General features: G+C 39.2%; 2 protein-coding genes across 17 annotated transcripts in view; one reads left to right on the top strand and one right to left on the bottom strand.

Moving 5' to 3' along the window:
* The first annotated feature begins 1,449 nt into the window (after positions 1-1,449).
* NME2 (NME/NM23 nucleoside diphosphate kinase 2) lies at positions 1,450-4,132 on the top strand. Its single transcript, XM_074847508.1, has 5 exons — positions 1,450-1,607; positions 1,890-2,022; positions 2,605-2,706; positions 3,369-3,481; positions 3,887-4,132. Exons 2-5 carry the CDS (start codon positions 1,894-1,896, stop codon positions 4,002-4,004), a joined length of 462 nt encoding a protein of 153 aa, XP_074703609.1. The 5' UTR covers positions 1,450-1,607; positions 1,890-1,893; the 3' UTR covers positions 4,005-4,132.
* Positions 4,133-4,680: 548 nt separating this feature from the next.
* MBTD1 (mbt domain containing 1) overlaps positions 4,681-26,793 on the bottom strand; it is a 40,789-nt gene continuing 18,676 nt past the window's right edge. For 9 of the 16 annotated variants that reach the window (XM_074847497.1, XM_074847493.1, XM_074847498.1 and 6 more), the window contains 8 exons: positions 26,117-26,351; positions 24,830-24,885; positions 23,458-23,562; positions 22,475-22,622; positions 19,864-19,946; positions 19,306-19,540; positions 18,572-18,649; positions 4,681-8,638 (listed from right to left, as the gene is read on the bottom strand). In XM_074847497.1, the coding sequence (XP_074703598.1) occupies positions 8,520-8,638; positions 18,572-18,649; positions 19,306-19,540; positions 19,864-19,946; positions 22,475-22,622; positions 23,458-23,562; positions 24,830-24,885; positions 26,117-26,351 (1,059 nt within the window). In that variant the 3' untranslated portion in view covers positions 4,681-8,519. The remainder of the gene's footprint in view (positions 8,639-18,571; positions 18,650-19,305; positions 19,541-19,863; positions 19,947-22,474; positions 22,623-23,457; positions 23,563-24,829; positions 24,886-26,116; positions 26,352-26,793) is intronic. The other 7 variants (XR_012626000.1, XR_012625998.1, XR_012625996.1 and 4 more) reach the window with 7 other exon arrangements.

Genomic DNA, 26,793 nt, shown 5'->3' with positions numbered 1-26,793 from the left:
AAATTCAGTCATAATCATGCAAATACAGTCATAATAATGCTAAATCTATTTCAGTAGCGATGTCTGCTTCTGTCACAGAAAATGATGAGCCTCTTGCAGAACTTTTAACCACAAATATCCACCAGCTGTACTGGATGAGGAACAAGGAATGTGTCAGGGTCAGTATTATGTGTTTATTTACCTGCAACACTGTATTCATTAAAAGCAAGAGTTTCATGAAGCTAGTTGTTTAAACTCCTAGACTTTTTTCCTACAGTAAATTCTCATTTCAAATACTAAACTGTGCAATGAATGTTGAATTCAATGCTTACGATACTTTATGAAAGTATCTAACTCCTAAAAAGAGATGGTACAAAATAAAACATTTGCTGTTTCATAAGTGACATTAAAGGAAATTTTCATTATATTGTCTTAGATCTGATTAACGAGTATAAGGACAGGAAACAAATTCCGTAACAATCTGTAGGTGAGGTTGTTAGCTTCTCTTCTGAAAATATTCAGTGTTACAGAAGATAAATAATGAAGTTAAAGGTTGTTAGAGAAAAGGGAACATGTGGTAAGCCTGTACATGAGGTGCGTCGTCTCCAGCTCCATTTCTGCTTGAAGGATTACTTGAGACTTCTTTTTCTTGATTTGCTTACTACAAATTAGGGAACTTGGGGTTATCTGGAGATGTGGGCGTTGTCAGAAAGCTACTGATTAACGCGTTGAGATGGAGAGGAGGTGGAGGTCAGCCATCTCTCAGGGACGTGCGACGCTCCTGCACATCCGAGAAGCCCGAGCAGGTCCAGTTTCACTAAGGGGAAGGGGCCCGTCAGTAAGAGCCGGTGTCTCTGCTGCAGAGGGTGTTTCGTTAACGCTGTAACTGCAGGGACCGTACACGGTTATCACTAGCTCAAGGAGAGAAAAAGTGTTCTGTAAATTAGTAAAGGGCCAAGTAGTAAACATCATAAAAAGTAACACCACTTCCTAAGTCTTGTTAGGACATGGGTGCAGGGACTGTGAAGTTTCACACCTGCGTTTTGGCACGTTGCAGCTTCATCTCCCCGGATCCCGACAAGATGACGGCCGAGTTCCCTGGGTTACGGATCCCACGTCCCTTTTCTGCGAGAAACATCATTTCAAGCAGCTCCAAGGCGTGCTGCTTCGGTTAAGGGAGGTTGGCAGGGACAACCATGAGTTAGCAGACCGCAGAATATCTCTAAAAATACGCGCACCTCTTGGTCAAAAATTACTCAGTACAGTTGAACACCCTGAATCTTTTCGCTGTGGAAAAGGCTTTACACCGCCGCTGCTGCAACCGGAGAGCGGCCGGGCCGGCTGCCAGGCGCGGCGGGGGCTGGGCGGGGCCGGGCCGCGCCCCGCCGGGCGCTGAGGGAGCGCAGCGGCCGCCCCAGGCCCAGAGGCAGCGGCCGGGCCCGGCCCGCACGGCGGCAGCGCGGGCTGGCGGCCAGGCGAGCCCGCAGCCCGGGCAGGCCCGCCCCCAAGCGCCGCAGGCCGGGCGGCTCCTCCTCTCCGCAGGGCGGGGGACCCGGCCACCGCCCGCCTCCTCCTCCGCCTCTTTCTTCGGCGGCTGCGGTGCGGGCGGCAGCGGGAGCTCCGGCGAGGTGAGGCGGGGGCCGCGCCGCGGGGGGAGGCCGGGCCGCGCTACCGGCGGGCGCCTCATGGCGAACGGGCCCCCCTCAGCGCCGGGCGGCGGGGAGCGGCGGGCGGGAGCGGGGCCCGGCCGAGGCCCGGGACCAGCCCGGCGCCACGTGGGCCCGGGCGGGGCGGGCGCCGCCATGTCGGGGCGGGCAGCGGCTCCGTCCGACCTTGAGGCGGCGGCGGCGGCGGCGGCGGGGGGGGGCGGCGGGGCCGAGCCTCACCGTGCGCGTCCCTCTGCCCCGCAGCGCCATGGCCGCCAACTGCGAACGCACCTTCATCGCCATCAAGCCCGACGGCGTCCAGCGGGGGCTGGTGGGGGAGATCATCAAGCGGTTCGAGCAGAAGGGCTTCCGCCTGGTGGCCATGAAGTTCGTGCACGTAAGTCTCCGCGCCCGCGGAATCGCCGCCGGCTCCGGCCTAGATGCCCCCCCCCGCCGCAGGGTGGAGCTCGGTACATCCCCCCCCCGCGCCGGCGATCCCGGCCCCAGAACCGGCAGGGGATGCTGAATCGGCCCGACAGCAGCACGTACAGGATCACACCTCAGGCCCAGATTTCTGTCAAGCACAAACGTTTCATTTCTCCCCTTTCCTAAGAATTTGCTTGGATGGTTTAGTGTCACCTAATTAAGAGTGCTGAAATGACCTTGAGTGAAACGTTGTGTCGGGTAACAGCAGCCAGACATCTTGTACTCAGCTGACGGCTGAGTAGTGCTGCAACGGGAAAAAATAACATTGACAATTCTCAACACTGACACCCCCTAAGGAAAGACGGTGTGTCCCGTACTCCTGCAGTTTTACATTAGGAACTTTTGTTGAAACCTACCCTAGCGTTGCAGCAATGGTTGACAATGTTAATGACTGGTGACTCCGCTCACTAATGCTGTAGTCTGGCAGTAGTGACACCATTCGTACTGCAGTATTTTGAAAGTGATGTTTAATGTTACATCCGTCCTTTTAAAGGCCTCTGAAGACCTTCTCAAACAACATTACATTGATCTCAAAGACCGACCATTCTACCCTGGTTTGGTTAAATACATGAACTCTGGACCTATCGTGGCCATGGTAAGTGGATTAATTTTACTTAAAGACTTATTTCTTGGATGTATTTTTCTGTAAATTATTTTTAAATACTCAGATACACTTTTTCAAACTACCCAGTTCTGACCAAAATTAACCAAACCAAAATTAAGACAATCAAGTAAGAAGCTACTATTTATTAACAAGAAAAATGTGCATGTACAAAATGCATATTAAAATGCTTACCATGGATTAAGCAAAACTCCTGACAGCCAGTCTTTTGCACCAAATAATCTTTTGTTTTGGGCAATAAAGGGTCAGGGCTGCCCCACAGAAACCCAGCGTCTGTCATTCTTTTTTGCACTCACCCCCAAACTGTGTCACTGTCGCAGTAGCATCTCCTCCTGTTTTGACTACATACATGACTCTGAGCACCTGCAACTCCACACAAGAGAAAGGTTTTGAAGTTGCCTGGTAAAGGATCTCCTCTACTGGAGTGACAATGGTTATAGTCCTTTTTATAATCACTCTCAGTTCATATGTTTTTTCCCTGGTCATCTTTACAGGCCTAAGAAAGATCTAGGCTAGATTAATATTTTAGTGGTGGAGCTCTTGTTTCTTTGCAAAGTACAGTATTAGCAAAGATTAATCTTTAGTATTTTGTATAAACATGGATTAATAGGATTTGTTTGTCTTTTTTCCTTAAGGTATGGGAAGGACTCAACGTGGTTAAAACTGGGAGAGTAATGCTAGGCGAAACAAACCCTGCAGACTCAAAGCCTGGTACCATCCGTGGTGACTTCTGCATTCAAGTCGGAAGGTTTGTGCTCAGTTTGTTTCTGATTGATTTTAAAACCTCTATGGTGGTAGTCTTTTAATTCTGGGAAGTCAAAATTGTTGGTAGATATCCTGGTCTGATGGTATTTTATTTGCAGGTCACAATCCGTAACTGCTACTTAAGGAAACGGCTTGGTACAAAACTGACTTTTTTGGAAATGCAGCTCCTCGGGAGAGCTCCATGTAAGATCAGTCAGTGGCAGTTCAGCCAAGTAGCCGTAGTCACCCTGCTAAGCTCCATCAGCTCCTGCAGTGGGGGTGTTTGAACACTGTTCCTCAGATAGTCTTGCAGCTCTAGATGCTTCATCCATGTTTTTCCGTATGGAAAACTACGAGGTTGCTGAAAGTGTATTTTTATTCAGAACAACTCGTTTGTCTCCTTCCACAGAAACATCATTCACGGCAGCGACTCCGTAGAAAGCGCGCAGAAGGAGATCAACCTGTGGTTCAAACCTGCAGAGCTCATCGACTTCAAATCTTGTGCGCATGATTGGATCTATGAGTGAAAGGAGTTTCCACAAGGGATTGTGCCTTCTTAATGTGTCATCTCATTCCAGCTATTGACCTGGGACCAAGTATCACCACGGTTATCTTAAGTCATTGTCAGCACTGTCAAATAAATGAATATGAACTACTTGGTTGTGGTGCATTCACTACTGTGGTCAAATAGTCACAAAAGTCATTTTATTTGGTCATTCAGAATTTTCCTCTTGCAGAAGGAAAAGTTAACACAACCTTCCATGTAGAGGTATAATCAGAATAAAAATTCAGTGACTTGCTCATTGCAAAGCTGCCTTGAAGGCTACTGAAATACATCACAGTTGCAAAGCCAACTTGCAGAGGCAGAGGGGAAGGGATGCTTGAGCTCCATGCAACAGCAGAACTGAACTAGCAGAAAAATGTGATACTACCTCATGACAAAATTTCCCTTCCTACACAGCTATTAATACCAACTGTGAAATCGAAGACCAAGTGCAAAGTTTGCTCTCTATTAAATGCTCATCTAATGCCACCTTCTTGCATTAAAAACCTTACCTTGTGCTCAGATGAACCTACCCAGTTACTTGAAACATGCATGAGTTTACAAATTGTGGGTATTTTTTTATCTATTCTCAGGAGAGAAGCTGGAATGTTTGTGCACGCGCCAAGGAGTGCCCTTTAAACACAATCACTATCAGAAGATGACTTTTTATCATTTTTATTTTGTGTAAAAAAGGCAAATTTAGTGAATTATTTTCATCTTGTACACAAAGTTATAATTTTAATGCTTTTCACATCCATGCTGAAAATCTGCAGTCTCGTAAAAATGAAAGTAACATTAATTTCTCCAAAAGCATTCTTTTTCACTTATGTACATTGCATGAGAAAGCTTTAAATACTCCCTCATGGACCACACAAATTACCAAGAAAATAAAAGATTAAATTTGTACAGATATTGATCTATATATCAAATACATACAGAAATGATGTAAAAACCCTTTAATCTTGATTCCCGCCCCAACATTTTCCCAGGGGCCAAAGCTGATGCCTTTTTTGTATAAATGGCTGTGGCTTTTGTTTTAAATATGAAAATTAAAAGGAAGAAAAACTCAGTTTAAATCACAGTTTTTTAAAATCCCTTCCCAACAAAGGATTGTTACCAAATATATTAGCACCATCGTACAAATATTGACAGGAGAGGGTATTCACATCACATAAAACAACAATTAAAAAAACCAACAAACACTGAAACCCGTGTTAGTATCCGTAGAACAAGGAATTGATAACTGCTTTAGCTTTCCTCAGATGCACCAAGGAAAAGGTTAAAGAGTTGTATCTAAAACAACAAAAATCAAAGATCAGCAGAAAGATTTTGAGCACTAGAAGAAGGGTAGCTGCAAAGTAAGGTATATAACTTGTGCTACCTTATGGTTATAAAAACCTGCCATGCCAAATACTGAAATTAGTTTGACCCCATTGAAGATTCCAGATGTCCAACACTTTGCTGCTCTTTTAGCCAAGTAACATGGCTTAGAGTAAAGTGAAGATAAAAATATCTGGAGCCATGTTACTAACTTTTTTTTTTTTTCCCCAATTTACAAATACAGTGAAGCCTATACTATGGATACCACAGCCAACAGGTAGCCCACACTTTGAAGAGACCACTCCAAATAACTTAGAATTTCACTCAGGTTTTCCTTAAACCTCTCCTAAGCAAGTGACATCGATCAGTTTCTTCTGTGGTTTGCTTAGGACAGCTTTCACTGTACTTGACAATTACACAGTTTAGGTATATTTTAAATTCAGAAACACAAGAGAGATTTCACCCAACTCCTACTGAAGTCACATGTATATCTGAGAAAGCATGTCAACTCACATACTTCAGTGTTTAATGAATAAAACACCTATTTTTAAAGAACATGATAAAGACTGACAGACTTCAAATCCGATTCTTACATTTCTCCAACACAGGAAGTGTATTCAGCCTAAGTGCTAATTTTCCCCTCTTGACATTTAACTCAGAAATCAGGTATGAGAAATCAGGTACACAGAAGCTCAAGTTTTAGTGACTTGGCAACACACCTTGCTCATTACTAGCCCAAGCTTTCACATTATGAAACACAAACTCAACAGTTTTTCTACTGAAGACAGAAGCTTCTGATGAGAGAAGAAAGCAAGATTCTGCCAACCTTGTTCCAGCTGACTGGGACAACCTGCAAGTTGTTGCATTAAAAAAAACAATCAATAGCCATGTACTTACCAAACCAAATCGATGCTTGCAGAGCTGGATTTTACAGCAGGTTAAATTGGGAACACGGGAAAAAAAAATAATCAAGGCTCAAAGTGTCATTACAATGGTCTCTAGTCCTACTTCTCCAATCCAGGCTGTTCAAAAGAAACATCATGGGTGGGTCAGAATCTAAGAGAATGTATTTGAAGTCTACCAAGCCTGACAAAGTCCTTATTATGGCTATTTTAGAGAGCTAAAATGTCTTTACCACCTGAAGTTACAGATAATCTGATAACCAGATTCTGTCAATATAAGCTGTTGTTAAAAAGGGGTCATTAGTTAAGAAATTTTACCAGTAAGGGAGAAAAGAATTCCAGACATTCCTACACTATACAGGACATTTTTTACTTCCAGTAGTAAATACAAAACTTTACATAATTAACCCCTCTTGCATAGAATGAGGTAAACCTGTGCATATTACCAATACTATGTACCCAAAGTTAGAGCAATATTTTAGAAAATAATCAAATTGCTGGTTTTCAACTTTCTATGCACTTTTTTTTTTAAGCTCAAACAACAATATACAAAAATGGTCTCCTGGGGCTCTGTGGGTTGATATCCTTAAAGCATTTCTTAGGCTGTAGGAACACAGGCATTAATGATTTTGATTAATTTTCTTTAAGCCCTAATTTATGGTCATGAGTCAAGATGATCATTGTACTGCTCTGAAGGGGACCTGCTAAGACCCAGAAGCACTTATAGAACATATGCAGTTAATTCCTGAGAGTTTAGTTAATGAACCTTACTGGTAAAAGCTAAAAAGCTCTTGATGCACATTTTTCCAGTCACAGCTCTGCAGGGCTGATTAACCATTTTACTAATCAACTCCATGAATGAGATCATTTACAAATGTACAAAGTTTTAAAATATGAAAAGATAAAATCCAAATTATTAAGAGCTTGTGCTAGAATACTTTGTATTTTACTGGTAGTCATTTTCACCCTTTTACATGACTTCTGCCTTTAAAAAAATCTGGACATTTAAGCAGGTGGGGCTAATGGGATACTTGAAGTGAGACACAAGGGTTCCAGGCAGGAAGCAAACCCAGTTTATGAATTATATACTAGACAGTGTATGATTTATATACTGTTCTCAAGTCTCAACTTCCATATTACACTATTGCAGCAAGAAAAGAATATTGCAGGCTCTGCAGAACTGAACTCATTTTTAAAATCCACAATGTATGGCTCTTTCTAGCTCACCTGAAGCCATGTGGAACATCGGTTTTGAACGTTCACAAATAAATATTTAAGATGGTAAGGGAAACATCTAGGTGTGCCTGAATGGAAAAAAAAATATCAAAATACTACTCAGAAGTTCCTTCCCACTACCAAGGGAAGCCTGAGTTACTAAGTTTCTTCTTTAGTCTAAATTCATAGCTAAAACTCATCTTCCAAATGAGGGAATTTTCTGAAGTTCCAGTTTGGCATAGGGCTCTGTAAACATTTGCTGAAGCATCCCAAGACTACAGACATTCATGTACAGACAAGAGCTTTATAGTCCCAATCCAATGCCCACTGCAGTCAATGGAGACAAGGCTACTGATATTAATGGGCACTGAATCAGACTCTACGGAACTTTTCTTTTTTAAAAAAAATCTTATATAAAAAAAAGTATTTTAAACTAAATAAAAACATCTTGAAAAGTTAAAATCTTCCTCAGGCGATGGCTCCATTGCAATTGGGGCTACTCACTGAGTAGAGCTTTACAGGACTATCTTCCACATACACTTTATGCCTCTAAATTAGGGTTTAAATGCCTTATTTTCACAATAAAAAAACACAGAGGCGTGACCAGTGCAGTTCACAAGAGTCTAAAAACCTCCCAACTTGTACCAAAAAGGTTCATTTATGACAGTTCATTTGTATTTGCAACTATATCTTCCTCCAACCGCTTCCCACAATCATGCTAATTAAACTTTAATCTTACCAAAAAATTAGAATTTCAGTTCTTGTTAACAATGCACAATAAATCTGAACTTGAAAATATTACAAAATTCTTTCAAAAGCTTCAAATACAACACAAAAGTGTCCATTTTTGTTTTTAATAAATTGAAAAATCTGTTTCACTAAAATAGTTTCCCCGCCCTTCCAAAAAATTCTGAACTGAGTCTAACTCATCTACAGTTAGCAAAGTGCCCCAGGTACAGTCACCTGAACTGTACCATCGAAGTGGGAACAAAATCAGTCAGTCTTGGAGAAAGGCTCTTTTCCTATCACCAATACTCTGTCCCTCACGTTTCTGAGCTGCCTTATGGTTCTTGTTTGATGTAGTAACTGGCAGATCCGTTGCTTTCCTGATCGGATGCTCCTTGAAGGAAGCTGTACTCCTCTCCATCTAGCAACTCCTCCTTCAGCTGCAATGAAGTCACTAAAAATAAAAGATGAACATTAAAATTCAAAGTAAGTGCAACTTTTCCTTAAATTCTCTTAATCTTACTAAAGTGGGAACAGACCCCAGATTGCCCACTTTCTTATAGTCTGCATTTTAGTGATTCTTCTTTTAACACTCAGTATCCCACAGAAAGCAGATACTTTCCAACCATAAATTGAACCTTAAGTTATGCTCTAATATTAACATATTTGAACAAATTACTTACAATAATATATTTTCTACAGGGTTTTCTCAAGAACTTAGTATTTTAACACACTGGTTTAAGACGATAACTGAACATAGCAGGAATAATGACTATTGCTCAGAATGACACTTATTTTACTGTTTACTCTTGTTTACTGCTGACTTCCTATTTAGTCTTTACGCAAGTAAAAATAAGACTGTTGGCCATTTAAAAATCTACAATTCACATGACTTAGCCCAATTATTGTAAATGGTCTACGTGAGACAAGACAAAACATCGCCAAAGATTTCTCAATCATTAAAACTATGATCCCAGAAGTTTAATTCAAGCAAAACTTTTTTGTAGTTCTAATCTTCTCTCTTCTTTGGTAAAAAGAAAATAGAAATGAGATACAAGACATAAAAAAGATGTATGAATAACAATGTCACAATTACTTTTCCAGTTTCATTAATGAATAGTGATAGTTATCAAACATGAGCACAATGACAAGAACACTGAAAACAAAACATGTCAAGTCTTTCATTAAAGGTGCAGTACCCACATTAAAGGGTTGATTATACAAAAATAAATGGTTCTCTATGACCAAATGAATGAGAAGAGTATTAAAGCTCATAGCTACTGAATACAAAGTTTATATGCATTATCAATGTATCTTGAAATGCAGAAATATGCAGTGACAAAAAAAACAAACCCATAACCTGTTGCTGTTGGTAGCCCTGCAATAACTTACAAGCCATTTGATTAGTCTTTTATTATTTTTCTGTCATCTTCCATGTTGAAACAAACTCTTGTGCTAAATAAAAATAAAATTTGAAAATTAAGCTATTAAAAACTGTCAAAAAGTTGCAGCATAATGCAAGCTCTCCTCATTTCTTTAATAGATGCCTCCTCCCACCTACATAGCCCACAATCCCTTGCTGGGTTTTTTTTTGCCCTCTAAATACTTTTCTCTGCATTATGCCCAACTCTGAACATGAATCTTGATCTGTGGAGGACAACAGAAGTGCTGTCTAAATGATAAGACACATAATTGGTTACTTGGACAGGCTGCTAATACCTTAAGCAAAGGCTACACAAAGGACAGGGACACAAATCTGAAACCCATCAGGAATGTTCTTTTTCTTCTCTCCCCCCAGTATTTGTGGAATGCTTCGGCAGGTAACAAGAGTAATAGCAGTCTCCATAATTTGGCTTGCCTCTGGCTAATTTGAACCAAAATCCTTATATTTAGGTATTTAATGATACTTTGCTTCATTTGTCCCTATTATACAGCTTTTAACTACAGCCCTCCATAAGAAAAGCTTAGCTACAGCTATACAACAAAAGTTACTTGAAATAAAGAATAAAAAAGCTAGTGGAACTCATCTGACCAATCATCTTGGAAGTAAAAGGGATGCAGAAGTGCAAGGTACTCCCTTTTTAAATAGTCTCAGTGATTTTCGCGGAGACAAAGAAAGACTGTGTCTGAGGCAATGTCATTCAAACCCCCAAAACATCAACAACAGAATGAAGCAACGTGGTCCAGAATATGTGCTGAAGTAGGGTGAGTCTCTCAGAGCGGTCTTCTCCTCCAACAGGCTGGCTGTAGGCTCTTTTTAAAAGGGAAGCTGTCCAACAGCTGCATTTCAGTGCTTAAAACATAAAAAGTGCAAAATACTCATACACACTAAAGAAGCACTATGACTTCGCTAGAGAGCAAAACCACTTTATACTGTACAAGATGAAGTAGTACTGAAACCTTCTCCTGTGCTTTTGACAGTACAAAAATGGGAGTTGTTTAATGAGCCTTACTGAGATCTCTGACAAGAAGCTTTAGAGCAAACACCTGTCTCGTTACTAACCTTACACTACTGCCGTTCAATGCCATATAGGCATCTCCTGGGACATACTTACACCCCAGCTACGGCTACTAAAATGTGAGGCAGCACATGAAGCTGAGGCATACATATGCAATTAATACGTTCCAGCTGATCTCAAACGTGTTCTTAACTTACTGTATGTTATCAGGGCAACGCCCTCCCCTTCCCCAGACTCAAAGGGTGTGGTCTTGCTGGTTTCAATTTAAATTTAAACACCTTTGGACAATGACAAGGCTACATCACAAATAAAACTAATTTTGCCCTGCCTCTCCAAAATTGAGAACTTTGAAAAATTCCCCAGAAATGATTACAAAAAGCATTGGCTGTCAGAAACCAAAGAAGACAGGTGTTTGTAGAAACTCAAGAGAACTAATGACAAGAAAACTCAGACTGTGCATGTCTGTGCACTACATAAATGTAATTTGGGTGTAGATCTGCAGTAAGAGAAGAAGAAAAGCTGTGCAGAAACAAACACTCCAGAACACTCTCTCCTAAGCAAGGCTTCTCTTCTGCATCAAAGACTCTGTTACAAGACAGGCATGTACACACAAGTAGCAAGCTGAAGTAAAAATAAAGGAGTTCTTGAGAAGCGTTGAGAGGTGTGCAGAAGAGTCAAGATCTGTCCTCGGGGTCTGAAGGCAGCAAGGAAGTTACCATGTCCCATTCTGTTAATGGATAACACAGGGACAAGAGAAGCTGTTCTGGATGTATTCACAGTCACTGAGAAGTGCCAGTATGGGAGTGTAAATCAAGCAAATCCAAAGCTAAACCTATCAACCTGGCAACTGTCCTGCAGGGAGAGCTTAATCCAGTTTGCCTGACAGATCAGGCAACAGATTTGTTAGAAATAATTTGTTTACCTGCCACATTATATTGCCATATGTATTAGAAAAAGGGAAGAGAAAAAAATAACTATTAGATCCTTGCACTTGACTTTATAATTGAAGATTGATTACATTACATAAGCTACCCTTAAATAAGCTCAAAATTTTCATCTTCTCGCTCAATATTACTGATAAATTAATTTTTAAGAGTTTTTCTCTGCTCAGTCATACAGATGCACAATTATACTGTCAATACTTAAACCAAACCCAGGTTTTACAGCAGAAATAGGGAAAAGATCAAACTCTAAAAGGACGAACTCTTTTCAAATATATTTTCTATATTAGTAACCCACAAAATTTCAAATGATGCTTACATCCTGAACATCTTTTCCCAGGTAACTGTCATCTTCTGACACAAAGGCAAAGATCACTCATTATTTACTGTGTACTGTTACCTTCTCTGCAAAAGATAATCCACACTAACTTCTTGCTTACATCAAATATTCCCAAATCCACATTACCATTCAGTTTTAGAGTGCATTTTTGTATTTTAAAACTCTGCAGAGCTGCTCTGTGCCTTTGTGCCTCGGTAACCTACAACATGGCCTCCCGTGAAGTTTTAGAACAGCTGCAATCCTTTTCTATGATTAATTCAGTGAGGTGGTGTGTCAGTGAGAATGATAAGCTCTCTAACAGAAGAAAATAAAGCCAACCAAAATTTAAAGAAGGAAAAAAAGGAAAGAAGAGATTTGATGCGTCAGCACATTACATGCTTAGTTCCCCACCCTGTCCATCATTTCCCTCTGCCGTAACAGAGACTGATGTGGCTAGTTACCTGTTTTGAGGCTGGGACTGAACTCTTGGCTAGTCCTGGGAGGCTGGAAGGCCTCCGGGGCTGTCTGTGCTGGAAGGGTTCGATATGGTGGAGGAGTCAACTCGTCATCACCAGAGAAGCTCCTCCGCACCTCACCTGTCATGGGTGGGCTGGACAAACTGACAGGTTTCTTCCCAACTGGTATCTTCCTCTCTAAACATCAAGTCAAACTAAAATAAACGCTTGGGTTAAAGTGCATTAGTTAACTCAGACTGTTCACTGAGAAATGGCTCTGCTTCATATTCACTGATTCTGAAAAACAAAGGCCTGTACAATGGCACCATTCAGTTATTATTGGGAATATTGCTCTCCACATCCACATTTTACATACTGAATTCTAGAGACTGGCTGGTAGGACTTCAAGTGCATTGCTTAAAAACATGATCCACTTATTCCATACTCTATCAAGGAAACAGAAATACTGTAAATTGCTTCTGTTGCAGCTACACTGCACGGTCAATACAGAATCCTCTGGCTGGACACCCAAGACACACGGGCTCAGTTTGAAATGGCAGTTGTGCGTGCCTAAGCGATAGAAAGGATGGTTCTGGGGACACAATCCAGTCCAGACAAAGTTTAACACCTCCAAAAACCTAGTTTAAAAATACAAACTCTTAAGTACTTTAGAATGGTCTTTCCATTTTTACAGCGTCTTACAAACATCAATGAACATTTCGGTGTTTAGAAAAACTACCTGCTAAAACGCTTTCAAATTATTAAACATTGCATTCATGAAAAAATGTTATGAAAACATTTCCCATGCAAATTATTAACATGTTCCTCCTTTATCACTACGATGCTCCGATTCTGTGCCCAAGGAAACTCCTCTACAGTATCAGGGATACAAGCACTGTAATACATCATCTCCACCGCTTTCAACTGTATCAAAACTGTGGTTGCTAATCCTTAAGTATCCTCAGCACTGTCAGATAAAGACAACATGACAAACAAAAGCCTAGCCCTGAAGAGAAAAGATAACTAGATTATGTGTATGCTAAAGCCATCATTGTTTTTAAACATTTTTCTTGCAAGGCAGCTTCAGGATGAGCCTTTTAGAGAGAGAACACTAAAATGAGGCATAATGTTATCTACAGAATACACCTTTTAAAATGTTGAGGTCAAATTATTGTTTCAATAACCTTATTCCAATATATATACCTACTAGAAAGCAGATAATATGAGCAGATACTACATACTACATTATTAATTAATTGGCTAGGCAAACTACCAAGTTACCCTTCAAGCATTCACCTGCACAGCCTTCTGACCAGTAGGCACCTATAGTACAAAATCCTACCCACTTCAAATAAACGCTATTTGGAAACAAAACTGGAAGTGATTCCCAAGGACTCATAAAAGCATGCACAAAACTTACACTTGCAATTAGAAATCAACAAGTAACACAGTAACTATCCAGCAAACAAAAACTACATGGAACCTGATCTTCCTTTCTTTGGATAAAAAACAAGCAGCAATGACAGACACGCTGCTGGCTGACAACGCAGGAGGCCTAAGGCATAATTCAAACAGACCACCTGGTATTTTGCATCCACAAAGAACATGTTACAGTTATAAAACATTCTAATTAAAAAGGAAAAAGCTAAAAAGGGTAAAATAAGCACATCTTTACAATCCAAATGCTACTGAATGGGTTCACTGTCAACCTGACAAACTGCTTGCATAGCAACACAATAAATCAAAAAAAAAATTCCAGCTTTATTGAAGGCTAGGCCAGGTAGGATGCTAGTTAAATAAAATGACTGTCCAAAAGGGAGTAGCAATTAAAATACACTAAAGACATTGGTACATTTTAAATAAAATTATTTCATTTCAGTAATCACATCAAAACAAAGTGTTTGGGCATTCCAAACAGCTGACAATAACAAATTATGCTTAAAAAGTCGTAGGAGCATCTGTACTATGATCAGCCTCTCCATAAGAGGGGTAAGAGCCTAACATTTAATTTTTCTGTCCTTATTACTAAATGTGTGCATGTTAACTACTTCTAAGTCACAATGACATAGGGGAAAATTGACATCATGTTGCCCAACATAGATTTCAAAGAAAGGAATAGAAAAAGCACAGCTGTATTCTCAGCTCCAAAATGACTTTTTTCAATGCGTTAAGAAATTCTCCTAAGATCTCTTAAAATCTTCTCTTGTATTCCTTTGTTGTTGAGAAGTAAAACATTATGGCTGGATGCAGTGCTTGTTGAGTTGTTCCCATTCAGTGTGGAGAGTTAATTCCACTGGTTATACTAGTTTCTGTAGTGGCATAGCAGACCAACAGGAGGCTGACTTCCTTCTCTTTTGCCGTGATCCCATTACGGCAGAGTTTGCTATATAATCAGTTCTACTTCTCACTGAGTACACGCTACTCGCTCCTCAATGGACTCAGTGAAGAGGTAAAACACTGCATTAGAATGTAAAGAGGTAAAATACTGCATTAGAAAACTGCATCATTATACATAGCAGAATGACAAAGCTTTCCTGGACTGTGAGTACTTATGAGAAAGACACGCAGAAGTAACACCTCTCTGTGCTAAAAATAATCTAGTTAGGACATAGACAGTGTTTCCTGTTAATCAGCTATGGTTAGTTTACCATGAAAGCATTACTACTGTATTACACAGTTTTATGACTGAAATACATTTCCAAATAAGATATTTATTTTTATTTTGAAGTGCTGAACAATAAAAGGCTTCAGAAAACATTTTCTTAGTATTATTTCCTGTGACTCAGCACTTCTGTTGCCATAACCTACCAAGAATAAACATGTAGGAAGCAGTCAACTACAAATTTTGATAAGCTTGCTCTCTCATCTCTTTTCCATGATTAAGTACATTTCTTAGTATTGAGTGAACAGTCCAGAAAAGAAACCCATCAGAAGTTCCTTCTTGTTTCTACAGCCCACATTTACTTCAGGTTAGTGAGAAATGAAGAACAAATTCCACTAGAATAAATCTCCTCCCTATGGGGCTAGATAAGGGGAATTTTCTCCCAGTGTTTGTGTCACACTTACTGTAGAAGAGGTATCAAGAAACTTTTACAGAGGTATTAAGTGGAAGGAGAGGGATGAGGTAAGGAGCAGGATGGTCCAGCATAGCTTGCTACACAAAATCTGCTCAGACAGTCCAGAATTGTCCAAAACCAGGTCCTACACAAAGATAATTAATGATATAGCCATCTTTGCCTAGCTTAAGGCAACAGCACTCACAACCTTCTCTAGATAGTCTCAAATCAGCAGTTTTTTCTGCACCTGAATTCAATTTAAAAAAATACTGCTGCAAGATTCTGAGCAGGATCTGGATTTTACTGTTTATTTCCTCAAAGAGCAGAAAGGAGAAACAGTACAATGTTTGAGGCACTTAAGAAGTTGTAAGAACTTCCCAGACACCTGCTTTATCTGTGGCACTCACTGGGCAACTTCTTTTTATGTCCTAAGATCAAAATGGCAAAAGTTGCTTTCTGCAATGACTCATGAAGAAGGTTCCAGTTTGTCTTAACAGATCCATGCACAAACTTACTGGGAAGACAAGGGTTTTAATTCCTCATGTTAGTTCCACATAACTGTAGCACAGCTCTTCACATTTAGGTCCATTTTTCTACTGCAGGGAAAGCCCCAGATAAAAACAAAGTTTTAATCTCATTTGTCACAACGCTGAAAATCACTGCAGGAAGCTAGGGTAGACCTAACTCAGAATTCAGCTTCAGGTCCTACTCAGAATGAAGATAGCTTTTTTTCTGTCCCAGGTCAATGGGCCCTTCCCTGATAGCTAGATCTGTGATAGAACAGAAATCAGTGGATGCATCTTAAATCAATACGAGAAACTACTGTTCAAAGATAGAAAGACCTGAAATAAGGGAAACCGATGACAGGTTTGTTTTGGTTTTTTTTTAGCTCACACAAACCTGCCTGAATTTCCCCCCCCAATCACCTCAAGATTAGCTGATTAATTCCATGAAAAAAATTTGGTAACTCTTCTGGTTGAAATTGAATTACTTCAAAATATATCAGTATCCATCTGTAGACCCCTGCTCTAGGTTTTATGCAAGAGTTTCCTTAGGGGCAGTTAGTTCATGTACAATTCAAACTAGCAATCAGTCCATTTAATCAGACTTTACATGAGTGTCAGGCTCATCCAGAGTTCTTTTCCATTTTTTTCACCATGTTTAAAGCTTTATTTTTATGCAATCTTTCACCTTGCCAATGCTTTTCTCCCAGACCTATTCCTTTATCCAGGATCAGTGGCCAAAGGCACAGGATAGTCCTTAGAAATCCACATTGCTTTTTGGAAGTCTCTGATCGTAGTACTGGCAGCAATATTGAAGTAATCAAAATGATTGATGCTTTGTAAGATAAGGCTGTCCAGATACTAAAGACCACAAAGCTTTACCATCAGGAAATACACTTCACTGAGACCAGCTGCAAAGCAGCTACTCCTCACATCTACAGAACAGCATAGTTTGGATTTCAACAGCCTCTATATTTCAAAGTGAGTTTTTAAGAGATGGGGGGAAAACCGTTGTCTTATCTTTCAGGGAATGTGCCTTAAAATTTTAGTTTTATTCTGGAAACAAGTCTAAATAAGTCAAGATGATACACATTCTAATGGTAAGAAAGGCCTAATGATCTCTCTTAGAAGAGTATTTCACATAATAAAATCTCTCATGTCACATTAAGGACTGTTAAAGATTATTGTTAGTCAAGTTTGCTGATCTGCAGGTAGTATAACTTTGAACATCAACAAAACTGTTGATTTGACTGTCTGCTAGGCTGTCCTAATAGAAAATATCTTGACAAAGAAGCAGGGCCAATTTAAGATGACAGATAACAGACCCTCTTCTGGAGCTGATCTGCCCATATGTCTGCAGTATAAAATACTGCACCTTTCCAACTCTCCTGTTTCCAAGAAAACACCAAGAGAATGAGTCAGCACAGTCATTTGATGCTCCAAATATAAAAGACATAGTTAGGCTGTCTGGAACTAAATCATCTACTTCTGTCAACACAAACTATTCACCCTTATGTGGCAGAAAAAACCTCCCTCCCCAGCTGCAATTGATTATTTTTAAAAAAAATACTGTCAGATCTTGAGTTAAACATCATTACAAATTGTGTAGCACTTAACAAGACTATAGGCTTACTCTATGTTCGTATTTACCACGTCATTGCTCGCACATACATCTCTTGTACAATGGCTGTCATGCTGCTGCTGCTCTTGACTCAAGAGGTAGCAGCCTTTCAAAACTGTCAAAGTATTAGAAAAATGGCTTGAGAACCTTTGGAATAAAACTGCCATATAAAACCACAATATTGCTTAGAGAATACAGATGGATCTGATTTCCAGATAAGAGTGATGGGAAAAGGCACAGGGTCCTCTTTCAACTAGCTGCCTTTACTCCCTTCATTTTATTCATACAAAACAGATTTTCAGTTTAAACCGGAGTCCTGGAAATAAATATATGGAGAAATGCAAACTTTGCAACTGTGCAAATTCAAACTGGTAGTGAATTTTGAAGATAACTTGATCCAGAGGGAAACAATTACTGTGGAAAGAACCCGAATACTTCAGATTCTTAAAAATGTCTCTACTGTGTTTTACTGTGACAGGAAGTCACATACAGCAGTGCTACTTATAGTTCCAGAAAATAATCATATAAAAGTTTTACACAAAGCTTCTCAGAGATGTCTCATCTTAAAAACTGGCAAATAAGTCACTTATTTGTTTTAAACAACAACCAGCTAGATGGTAATTTAAGTTTTCTACATCTCATTCTTTCTGATCCAAGTAACTTGTTCCTTATTCCTACACCCATGCTACAAAGAGCAGAATTAAAACTGTGTTAATTGATACCTGAGTACTTTTTAAGGCAGTATACCTACATAGTCAATGTATTATTTAACTAAAATGATGTCTGAATACCAAAAATATTCTAACAGTTGTCCACCTACAATTCATATAGATTATTATTAGCAACATCAACCCTGTTCCGAGTTATAAAAAAATAGTTATTCTCAATGGAAAAAGTTCCTTTTATGGCATACTGCACCTTTAAACATAACCTCTGTTTACACACAAACATTTCCAAATAGAATAGGGACTTAGGGAGAGAACACAAACTTTTTAAGCAACAGGAAAAGTGCAAACACTACTTTGTCACCCACTTTTCTTATGTCCTTTGTACTGTTGCGATTTAGCTTTTTTCTTCTGTTTTGATGAACTTGACTGGCTATCTCTTGATGCTGCAAAAAATTAAGAATTCAGAATTGAAGGTTACTATTTTGAAAAAACACTTCGGAATGTGTCAAAGCTGCTACACAGTTACAGAATTTCTCCTTAATGACTAAACAAAGGCAAAATACCTTTATTGTGGGAAAAACCTCCTATTAAACTACTAACAGTAACTATATTACCTTGCTATTAAACAACTAACAGTTCTCAAAATGCAGTTATTAATTATATATATTATATTATATAAACTGACCTGACAGGACAAATCTTGATGCACTAAATAAAATACAGCCTTCTCACATAAGTACTTCTGCACACGTCGAGTTCCCTCAAATTTGACATGTAAATCATACATATTTGCAACCCTAAAGTAATACAAACTCTCAGTGATATTATCTAGAACTGACAAGTAACAGGCTTTTTCCCTGGATCAAATAAGCATCTTCTGGCCATTAAAAAGTAGTAAGCAGCCACCAAAATACCCAGAAGTACTTTAAAAGTCAAGGTGGAAGAGATTAGAACTGTGTACTTCTATGCATTAGCAAGAATTTGTTCTATTTTTGTTATGCCTGGTGACCTAACTTGAAGAGGATGAAGTCAGGAAAATCATCAGCCATGAACAAGGACCCATAAGCAACTGTTACATTATTGACAAGACAGAACTTACATTGTGGCGCTGGAGGCTGTAGTTGATATCCAGTTAGCTGACACCATCCCACGGGATAGAGGTCTGGGGACTCGCAATCCACCCACTGATCATATTCATCTTCCCACCCATCAAAGTGTATCCTCAAAAGACGGTGGATAATGCGAGTTACTGTGGCCACACATACCAGTCGAGGTTCCATCAGATCAACAGCCTCCAGTTTCATTCCAACATGAAACCCATGGTTTGGAACTTCCTGGAAAAGCAAATACAAACAAGGCAAGCATCATTATACAATCATGTTAATTAAGATGGTTTAAGCACAGTGTCGAAACGAGTATTTCAGTCAACTTAATGTAGGAAAATATCAAGTATCATTTATGCAGTTTCACGTACAGCTGTATTTAACATTTCAGAAATATTCAAGCTTAATATACTCAAAGGGTTCTTATTTCTAAATCTCTGTCACCTTAGTTTTTCGAAATTGTATTTAATGAAATCCATCCCATGGACTATCCAGACAGAAATTTAAAGAAAATACTAATTACAGTTTAAATATACATGCATAATGTTTATTACCTTATTGAAGAGCTTTACAGGTGCTGCTATTGAGTCAGTTTCCCTGAGGTAGTCAAACCATTTAAAAGGAAGTTTTGCATAACCTGTGAATTTTAAACAACATTTTCATACATCAACTGCAAACTTCATGCATAAGAACAACAGCAAAAATAGTATATTGGCACTGTGTTACGGCTAAAAAGACAACAAAGAAGCAAAATATTAACATCAGAAACTTCCACTCTCTGAGCTTTGGTCTAAGGGACAAGACAGTCACCTGGACATTGCCCATTTGCAACAAACAAGATGAATGAACCTCTGGATAATATAGAAAGTGTCATTTAATGTTAAGATTAATCATTCATACATGAAGCTTTCTGTCCACGTAGATCCTTGATCTCTACAAAGCCCCACACAAATGACCCAGAACAGATCATGTAATTAAGCACATCCAGTGTCTTTCCTGTGGGGAAAGAGCTCCACTATTGAAACACCTGAATTGTTAGGAAGAGAGTGGTAAGAACAAGAGTGGATATTTTAAAACTTAAATAAGGCTAGAAATAGCAATAATATGGAAAATTACAGGACTTCTTTTCCCCAATTTTAAAAACTATTATAGAGGAAAGAAAATCTCTCAAATGTATTTAGCTTTTGGTCATCTACTGAATACACATAAAACATGCAGGACTGGAAGGTTTCTCTGTAGCAGTATGCAGTGTTGGACATACTATAAAGATTGCAGCGTAGTGGGCATGGCATGGGGAGCTACGGGATACAGCTGTGTCTCATGTAGGTTGGGTAGAGAGCTCCCACTGAGCCACAGCTCAGCACTGCAGGGCCAGAATCCTCAGGCAGGTAACATTCACAGCCCAAAAAGCAACCCCTTCTTGAAAGCGTCTAAGCATCCTCATCTTCTACTGATTTCAGCAAGACATGAAGATGTTTGGAAGGAACGCGCTTGTAAATGTGAAGTCCAATGATTTCTCAGCCACTTCGTTATCCGCATTGCTAAATGTTCTTTGGAAAAGCGTGTGCACGTTAGGTACGCAATATCTGCAGGAACAGATGTAGCTGGACAGCTCACAATTCAGAAGGGTAATAACATATCAGTTTTGCATATTATGCTTTTCTTCTTAATGCATGGGTCCTCTGGCTAGACCAATATATGTGTAGGCAAGTCCTTCAATTAACTTCTCACTATGCACACCCTACAGACATGTGCACACAGTTCTTGTTAGAGTAGTCAGAACTAAGAAATTGTCTATTTTCAAGCCCACAATTTGGAAAGCAAAATACACCTCTCATAAGAGCTAAGAAGCTTTGATCACTTTGATCCTATTAAATATGTTAATGCACATTATGTTCTGTATTTTACTCCTGTTAATTCCCCTTTCAAATGACTTCTAGATTACTGCATGTGTGATCTGTAATTGCCTCTCAGTGCATGATACAGGACTGTTATGGAAAACTGCCATAAAAGGGAAACTATACACGTAGATTAAGAATAAGGTTGCCACGATACAACACACAGAAAAGTGTAATAGATGTGTTAACAACAAAATTCACATACTTTGTGTTAAGTAGTATGTGAAGAGTAAAGAGGAAAAACAGAAGGGAGTTTTTTCCCTATTCTGTATCATCAATGTATTTGTTTCTAAATTGATTGATATGTATTGACATGCATGTTTTTTTCCTCCCACAAAAACTTTTCCTATTGCAAGACACTCTTGCACCACATTTCTGAGGGGTGATTATGCCCATGAATTTCTAGGCAATAAATTCACTAAATGAGGTGACTGAAAAATAGTAGTAAATCTGTCCGACTGCTCTTTCCACATACTCAAAAATTACAGATTCATTAGTGTGCAAAAATGAAAATGATATGAAATTATGTTCTTCGTGTTGCATTACACTGCCTTTGTAGTTATTACCTAGAAAAATAATTCAATAAATGCAAGTAGAAGCCTGCAAGAATGAGAATGGAGAAAACAATCTGTAGAAAACCATTATTATCTGCTGTTACACAGCTAGTTACAATTCTCTTTATAAATTGCTAGACCAAGACAATAAAATGGGAAAATGAAGGCAACACAGTCTTCTGGAGGCATATGTGCTAGCAGACAGACAGCTTTTTCTTGCAGAAGGGATTATGCAGCGTACAGCTCTAATGGCTACTTCCTCGAAGCTCAAGTTTGTGCATTTTCTTCCAAAAATTAACTTGCATTGTTGCGAAGTAGCCCAAGACTGAGATTCTTTACAATGCTCGTTAATTCTTTTGGTGGCCAGGACTTCCCAAGCAATGACATATTTTGAACAGCCCTTTTAGTGACTAGCATACTTCCCATTCACTTAATGGATATACTATTCAGCTAGTGGCTATCCTCAATTTCTAACAGCAAAAGCAAATTATTTTAGCCAGAGAATCAATCAGGTGTTCAATTTGACTTCTAAATTAGAAGTTTGTTATCCCTGTTTTAAATTACTCTGAAATTACGCTGGTTTGTTTCAGACTTGAGAAAGTCCTAAAAAGTGACATGAATTTTGTAGACTGAGTTAAGGAACAAAGCATATGGCACATACAATATCACTGAAAAATATTCAAAATAAAATGTGGTCAGAATGCTATATGTACCTCTGGGTGGAGTTAGTTCAATCATGTTAATTTCACAGAAACCAACAGGGAAAATAGAAGGGGAAGTGGCATGGTAACAAAACCAATCAGACCCATCTGCTGCTTCTGAGCCATCAATCCCAATCATAAGATAGCCATCTGCTAAAACCTTTGTAAAGAAAAACAAAATTTTGCATTAAATACCTTTAACTGTGTGATAAGGCTAGAAAGAAAGCATGCCATGTTTCAAAAGAGTGAAAAGTAATAATAATGGAAGCATACTTAGGACATTCAATTATAACAAAACAAAAACACCCCAAATCATACCTGTCTCCAAGATTGTGTGTACTATTGTCAAATGTACCTTTGTTAACTGCAAAGTTATGAGATGAACATTTCCTTTTTCTGATCTCTAGCTTATTTTTCTTATAAACATCACTTCTACTTGTAAAGCTTTAAAATTCAGTCTACTCTTTAGTTTGCAAGGATATTCTGCACACCATTAATAAGGAAAGACAAAATCATAACCACACTCCTCATTGGTAAGGTTATGCAATTCTCCTAAGCTACTTTTATATTTTCTTCCTCTTTTAAAACAGATTTCACATAGATGGGCTCCCTTTCAATCAAGCTAGGAAAGAAGTACATCCTTAAAATATCTTCATAGACTTCTGCAAGTAAGCAAGATGAGGTTTCTTTCTGAACAGCTGCAAAACACTTGGTATAATTAGCAGATTGTCCTGCAAATTAATCTCACAAACATCTTATATTCTAATTAAAGGTAAGGCTGAATTTCCAGATTCAAATTAAAAAAATAAAATTACATGAGTATATTCTTTTTCATAGCAGTTGTATATAAACAATTAATGGATATATTCCATAAACATTCACTGTGTGAATGAACTGCTCTTAGTTTGTTTGAGCTTTTTGTTTCAAACCCGAATAAAGGTGAGTGACAACAGGATTCCCATCTACCTTCCCAAAATACATATTTGTTTTCTTACCTTTCTAATAGTTGCCACACATATTGCCGAAAGATTTAAGGGGTCTATAGCTTCCAATTTCATTCCTTCTTTAAACCATTCTCCAGCTGCGTCAACCTCTTTTACCTAAAGAATCACATAACAGCACCAGAAACTAAGAATCTAATAAGCTTGTGGGCCAGGTTTGTGTGGCAGAGTTTTTGGTAGTGGGGGAGAAGCTTCTGGAAAGCTCTCCCGGCTACAAAGTTAGACCCACCTCTGGCCAAGGCCAGGCCAATTAGCAACAGTGGCCACACATCTGCAATAACCTATTTAAGAAAGGGAACCTGAGGAGGGGGGAAGGACTTTGATGATGAGTTACAAGGAGGACACCTCTGCAGACATGGAGGTCAGTGGAAGGAAGGAGGGAGGAAAGGGGGGGAGGTGTGCCAGAGTAGGGAACCCTCCTGCATCCCATGGTGAGACAGGAGGGCCACCCCTCCTGCCACCCATGGGGGTCACTGGAGGAGCAGAGATCCACCTGCAGCCTGTGGAGGACCCCTGGGAGTCTGTGGGAAGAAGCAGCCCCCACTGTTGTAGTTCAGCACTGGGAAGCGCAACACGTGGGGGTGACCCACACCAGAGCATCTCAGGAAGAATCATCCTGTGGGGAGAGCTTACAGTGGAGAGAGTTTGTGGAGGACTGTCTCCCATGAGGAGGACGTGATGTGGAGCAGGGGGGAGAATGCAGAACAGTGCTTCCCCCCGCTTAGAGGAAGAAGCAGCAGAGTGACTGCATCCCCCATCCCCTAGCCCCTGTGCCACTGGGGGTGAGGAGGTAGATGTAATGGGAACAAAACTGAGCCCAGGAAGAAGGGAGGGGTGGTGGGAGGTGTTTTAACATGTGGTAATGCTTCTCACTGCCCCATTCTGTTTGTTAAGTGTCATTATCTTTAGTGATGTGAATTGAAGTGACACTTTTCTACCCCTTAAGGAGCCTGTCTTTTACCTGTGACAGTTAATGGGTGAGCAACCCCTCCCCATCCTTATCTCGATTTCTGAGCCTTTTGATTCGTTTTTCTTCTTCCCAGCACTAGGGGGGGAAGGGGTGAGTAAACAGCTGAGTGGTGGTGGTGCTCAGTTGCCCTCTGGGCTCAAACCGTCACCTCAAACACAACAGTCTGGAACAAAATATAACCCCACACTACCAAAACTACCGATTGAAATACCTGTTGTATCATCTCTGCTGATGTCAAGGAGGACAAATCAGGTAAGGACTTGAATAAAAAAAGTAATGCTTGTGCTGGGCATGTTTTGAGGACTTAAGTAGAGTTTCAGGTCTATTTTACACACACCAGGAGCTAAAGTTCCTCAATCAACTCTGAGAAAACAGTGCTCTTGCTAGCAAACTCACCTTCATAAATAAATGTGGGGGTGCATCAAAATGTCCATCCTGTTTCTTTGTAATATCTACAAGGAATAATATATATATTACTCAGAAGTTTTGTTAATAGAGCAGACAGTATGTTTCTTCGAATACGTTAACTAATACAATGCAATCATTGGTGGGGGAGGCCTACAGTTCATAATAAGACTTTCACAAACATCTGGAGGACACAATCCATCTATCTTCCTTATTGAATTCTACCTGAAATATCTCTAAGACAGTCTCTTTTATGAAAAAAATTTCCAATTTACAAGACCACTTGATTACATCACAAAATTGATACAAATATACACAGAAACTGTTGCAAAGAAATCGCAACTACTTCGCACTGTGTTATGACAGAAGATTGTATATTTGTCATATAATTATACATAATCACTTTAAACACATCTATATAGGTGGTTTTAGCCAACTGTTCAACACTACTTTCCAAGAGGAATCCCTGGAACCGTTAGACACGTTATTTCTGGGAAGCAGCACTGTTCTTGGTTTCTCTAACTACTCTTATTTATAAATGGTTTCATGAAAGTTTAAATGCTAGGAAAACTGAAGGTTTTCCTGAAATGATGCCTTGTGAAATGACACAAGCTCAATAGAGCAGAGAAATATTAAAACCAGACTGCTTTTGTTTAGAAACTTTAAACTTTACTTCTGTATTTTAGATAACAATGGCCTTAAACTGTGTACCATCTATTAGACAGTCACTTCATCTTCCCTGCCCACCTCCTAGTGCCCTCTAAAACATGTAAATTTTGCAATATAAAAATATTAGATAGTCCTTAAACTTACAAGTAAAAAAAAAATTGGTATCGAACAGGATACTTGTCCATGTTGTATTATACAAGAGACAAGTGTGAAGAAACTAGGAGTTTGTGGAGCAGGACTGTGTAATTCCAGGTATCAGCATGAAAAATGAGGTTTACCAGGCTTGAATACTGCAGTTCAAGGTTTTCCTGCCTCGACAGTTTGTTAAACACTGTTTATCACTGAATCTTTCTAGATATCCACATACTACAAATAAACCTAAAATTTATTTTGGCCTTTCCAGTGCTGCAAAAAACACTACTTACACTTTTAACTGAATCTCCTGAATGTAATGTAATTGGGAAAAGCCCTGGGCCCCATTATATAAATTTTTAAAGATCACTATTCAAGCTAGTTTTGTTAGTTGTGTGAAGTGACAGTATTGCTTAAGTCAGACTTCTCCAAGCTAGTACTGCCCACAAAGCCACCTCTAAAACACAACAAGCTTACCAGATCTTTTGAATCTGTGTCCTATACTTCGAGACCAACCAATATGATGAATGAGTGGACTGTACATATGGCACCAGAAGTCATCAGTTTTGTCTTCACTTTCTTCATACACCAATCTTAACCGTCCCCCAATGACACTTTCTACAACTGCTACCCTTGTTCGACAAAGGTGCGTTTTGTCAACAACTTCTACTCTCATGGAAGTTTTGAATGGATACTGCATACTCTCAGACACCTTAAAGTAACAGGAGAAAAAGACATTCTGTAAAAATATACTCTGGTTTTTCTTAGTCATCTGTCTTCTGCCATTAAAACACAGTATCAATGCACTTTTAATTTAATTCAAACAGTTGTTAATCAACCTGTAAAAGTGACACAATTTCTCTCATTGTACATGGGGAAAAACGAAATGTTTCAGAAAACTAAGTAGAATAGATCCTACAATGCTTTAATTGCATCAAGTACAGCCTCTAACACAATTCTCACGCAGGTTACAGGAATTTTCCATTGGCTTAATGAAAGTTTGTTCAGTTGTTAACAATGGATAAAATTACATTGAGAAATAATTTTAACAAAAAAATCCCCAAGATTTTCTTTTTTTTGCTTTGTCATCCACTCAAAATATAGCACTTGAAAACAGGATTAAAATACTTTATTATAAAAGGCATGGAAAACAA

This window comes from Strix aluco, chromosome 21 (genome assembly GCF_031877795.1).
Source record: "Strix aluco isolate bStrAlu1 chromosome 21, bStrAlu1.hap1, whole genome shotgun sequence".
Lineage (NCBI taxonomy): Eukaryota > Metazoa > Chordata > Aves > Strigiformes > Strigidae > Strix > Strix aluco.
This window is presented reverse-complemented; position numbering and strand designations above follow the sequence as displayed.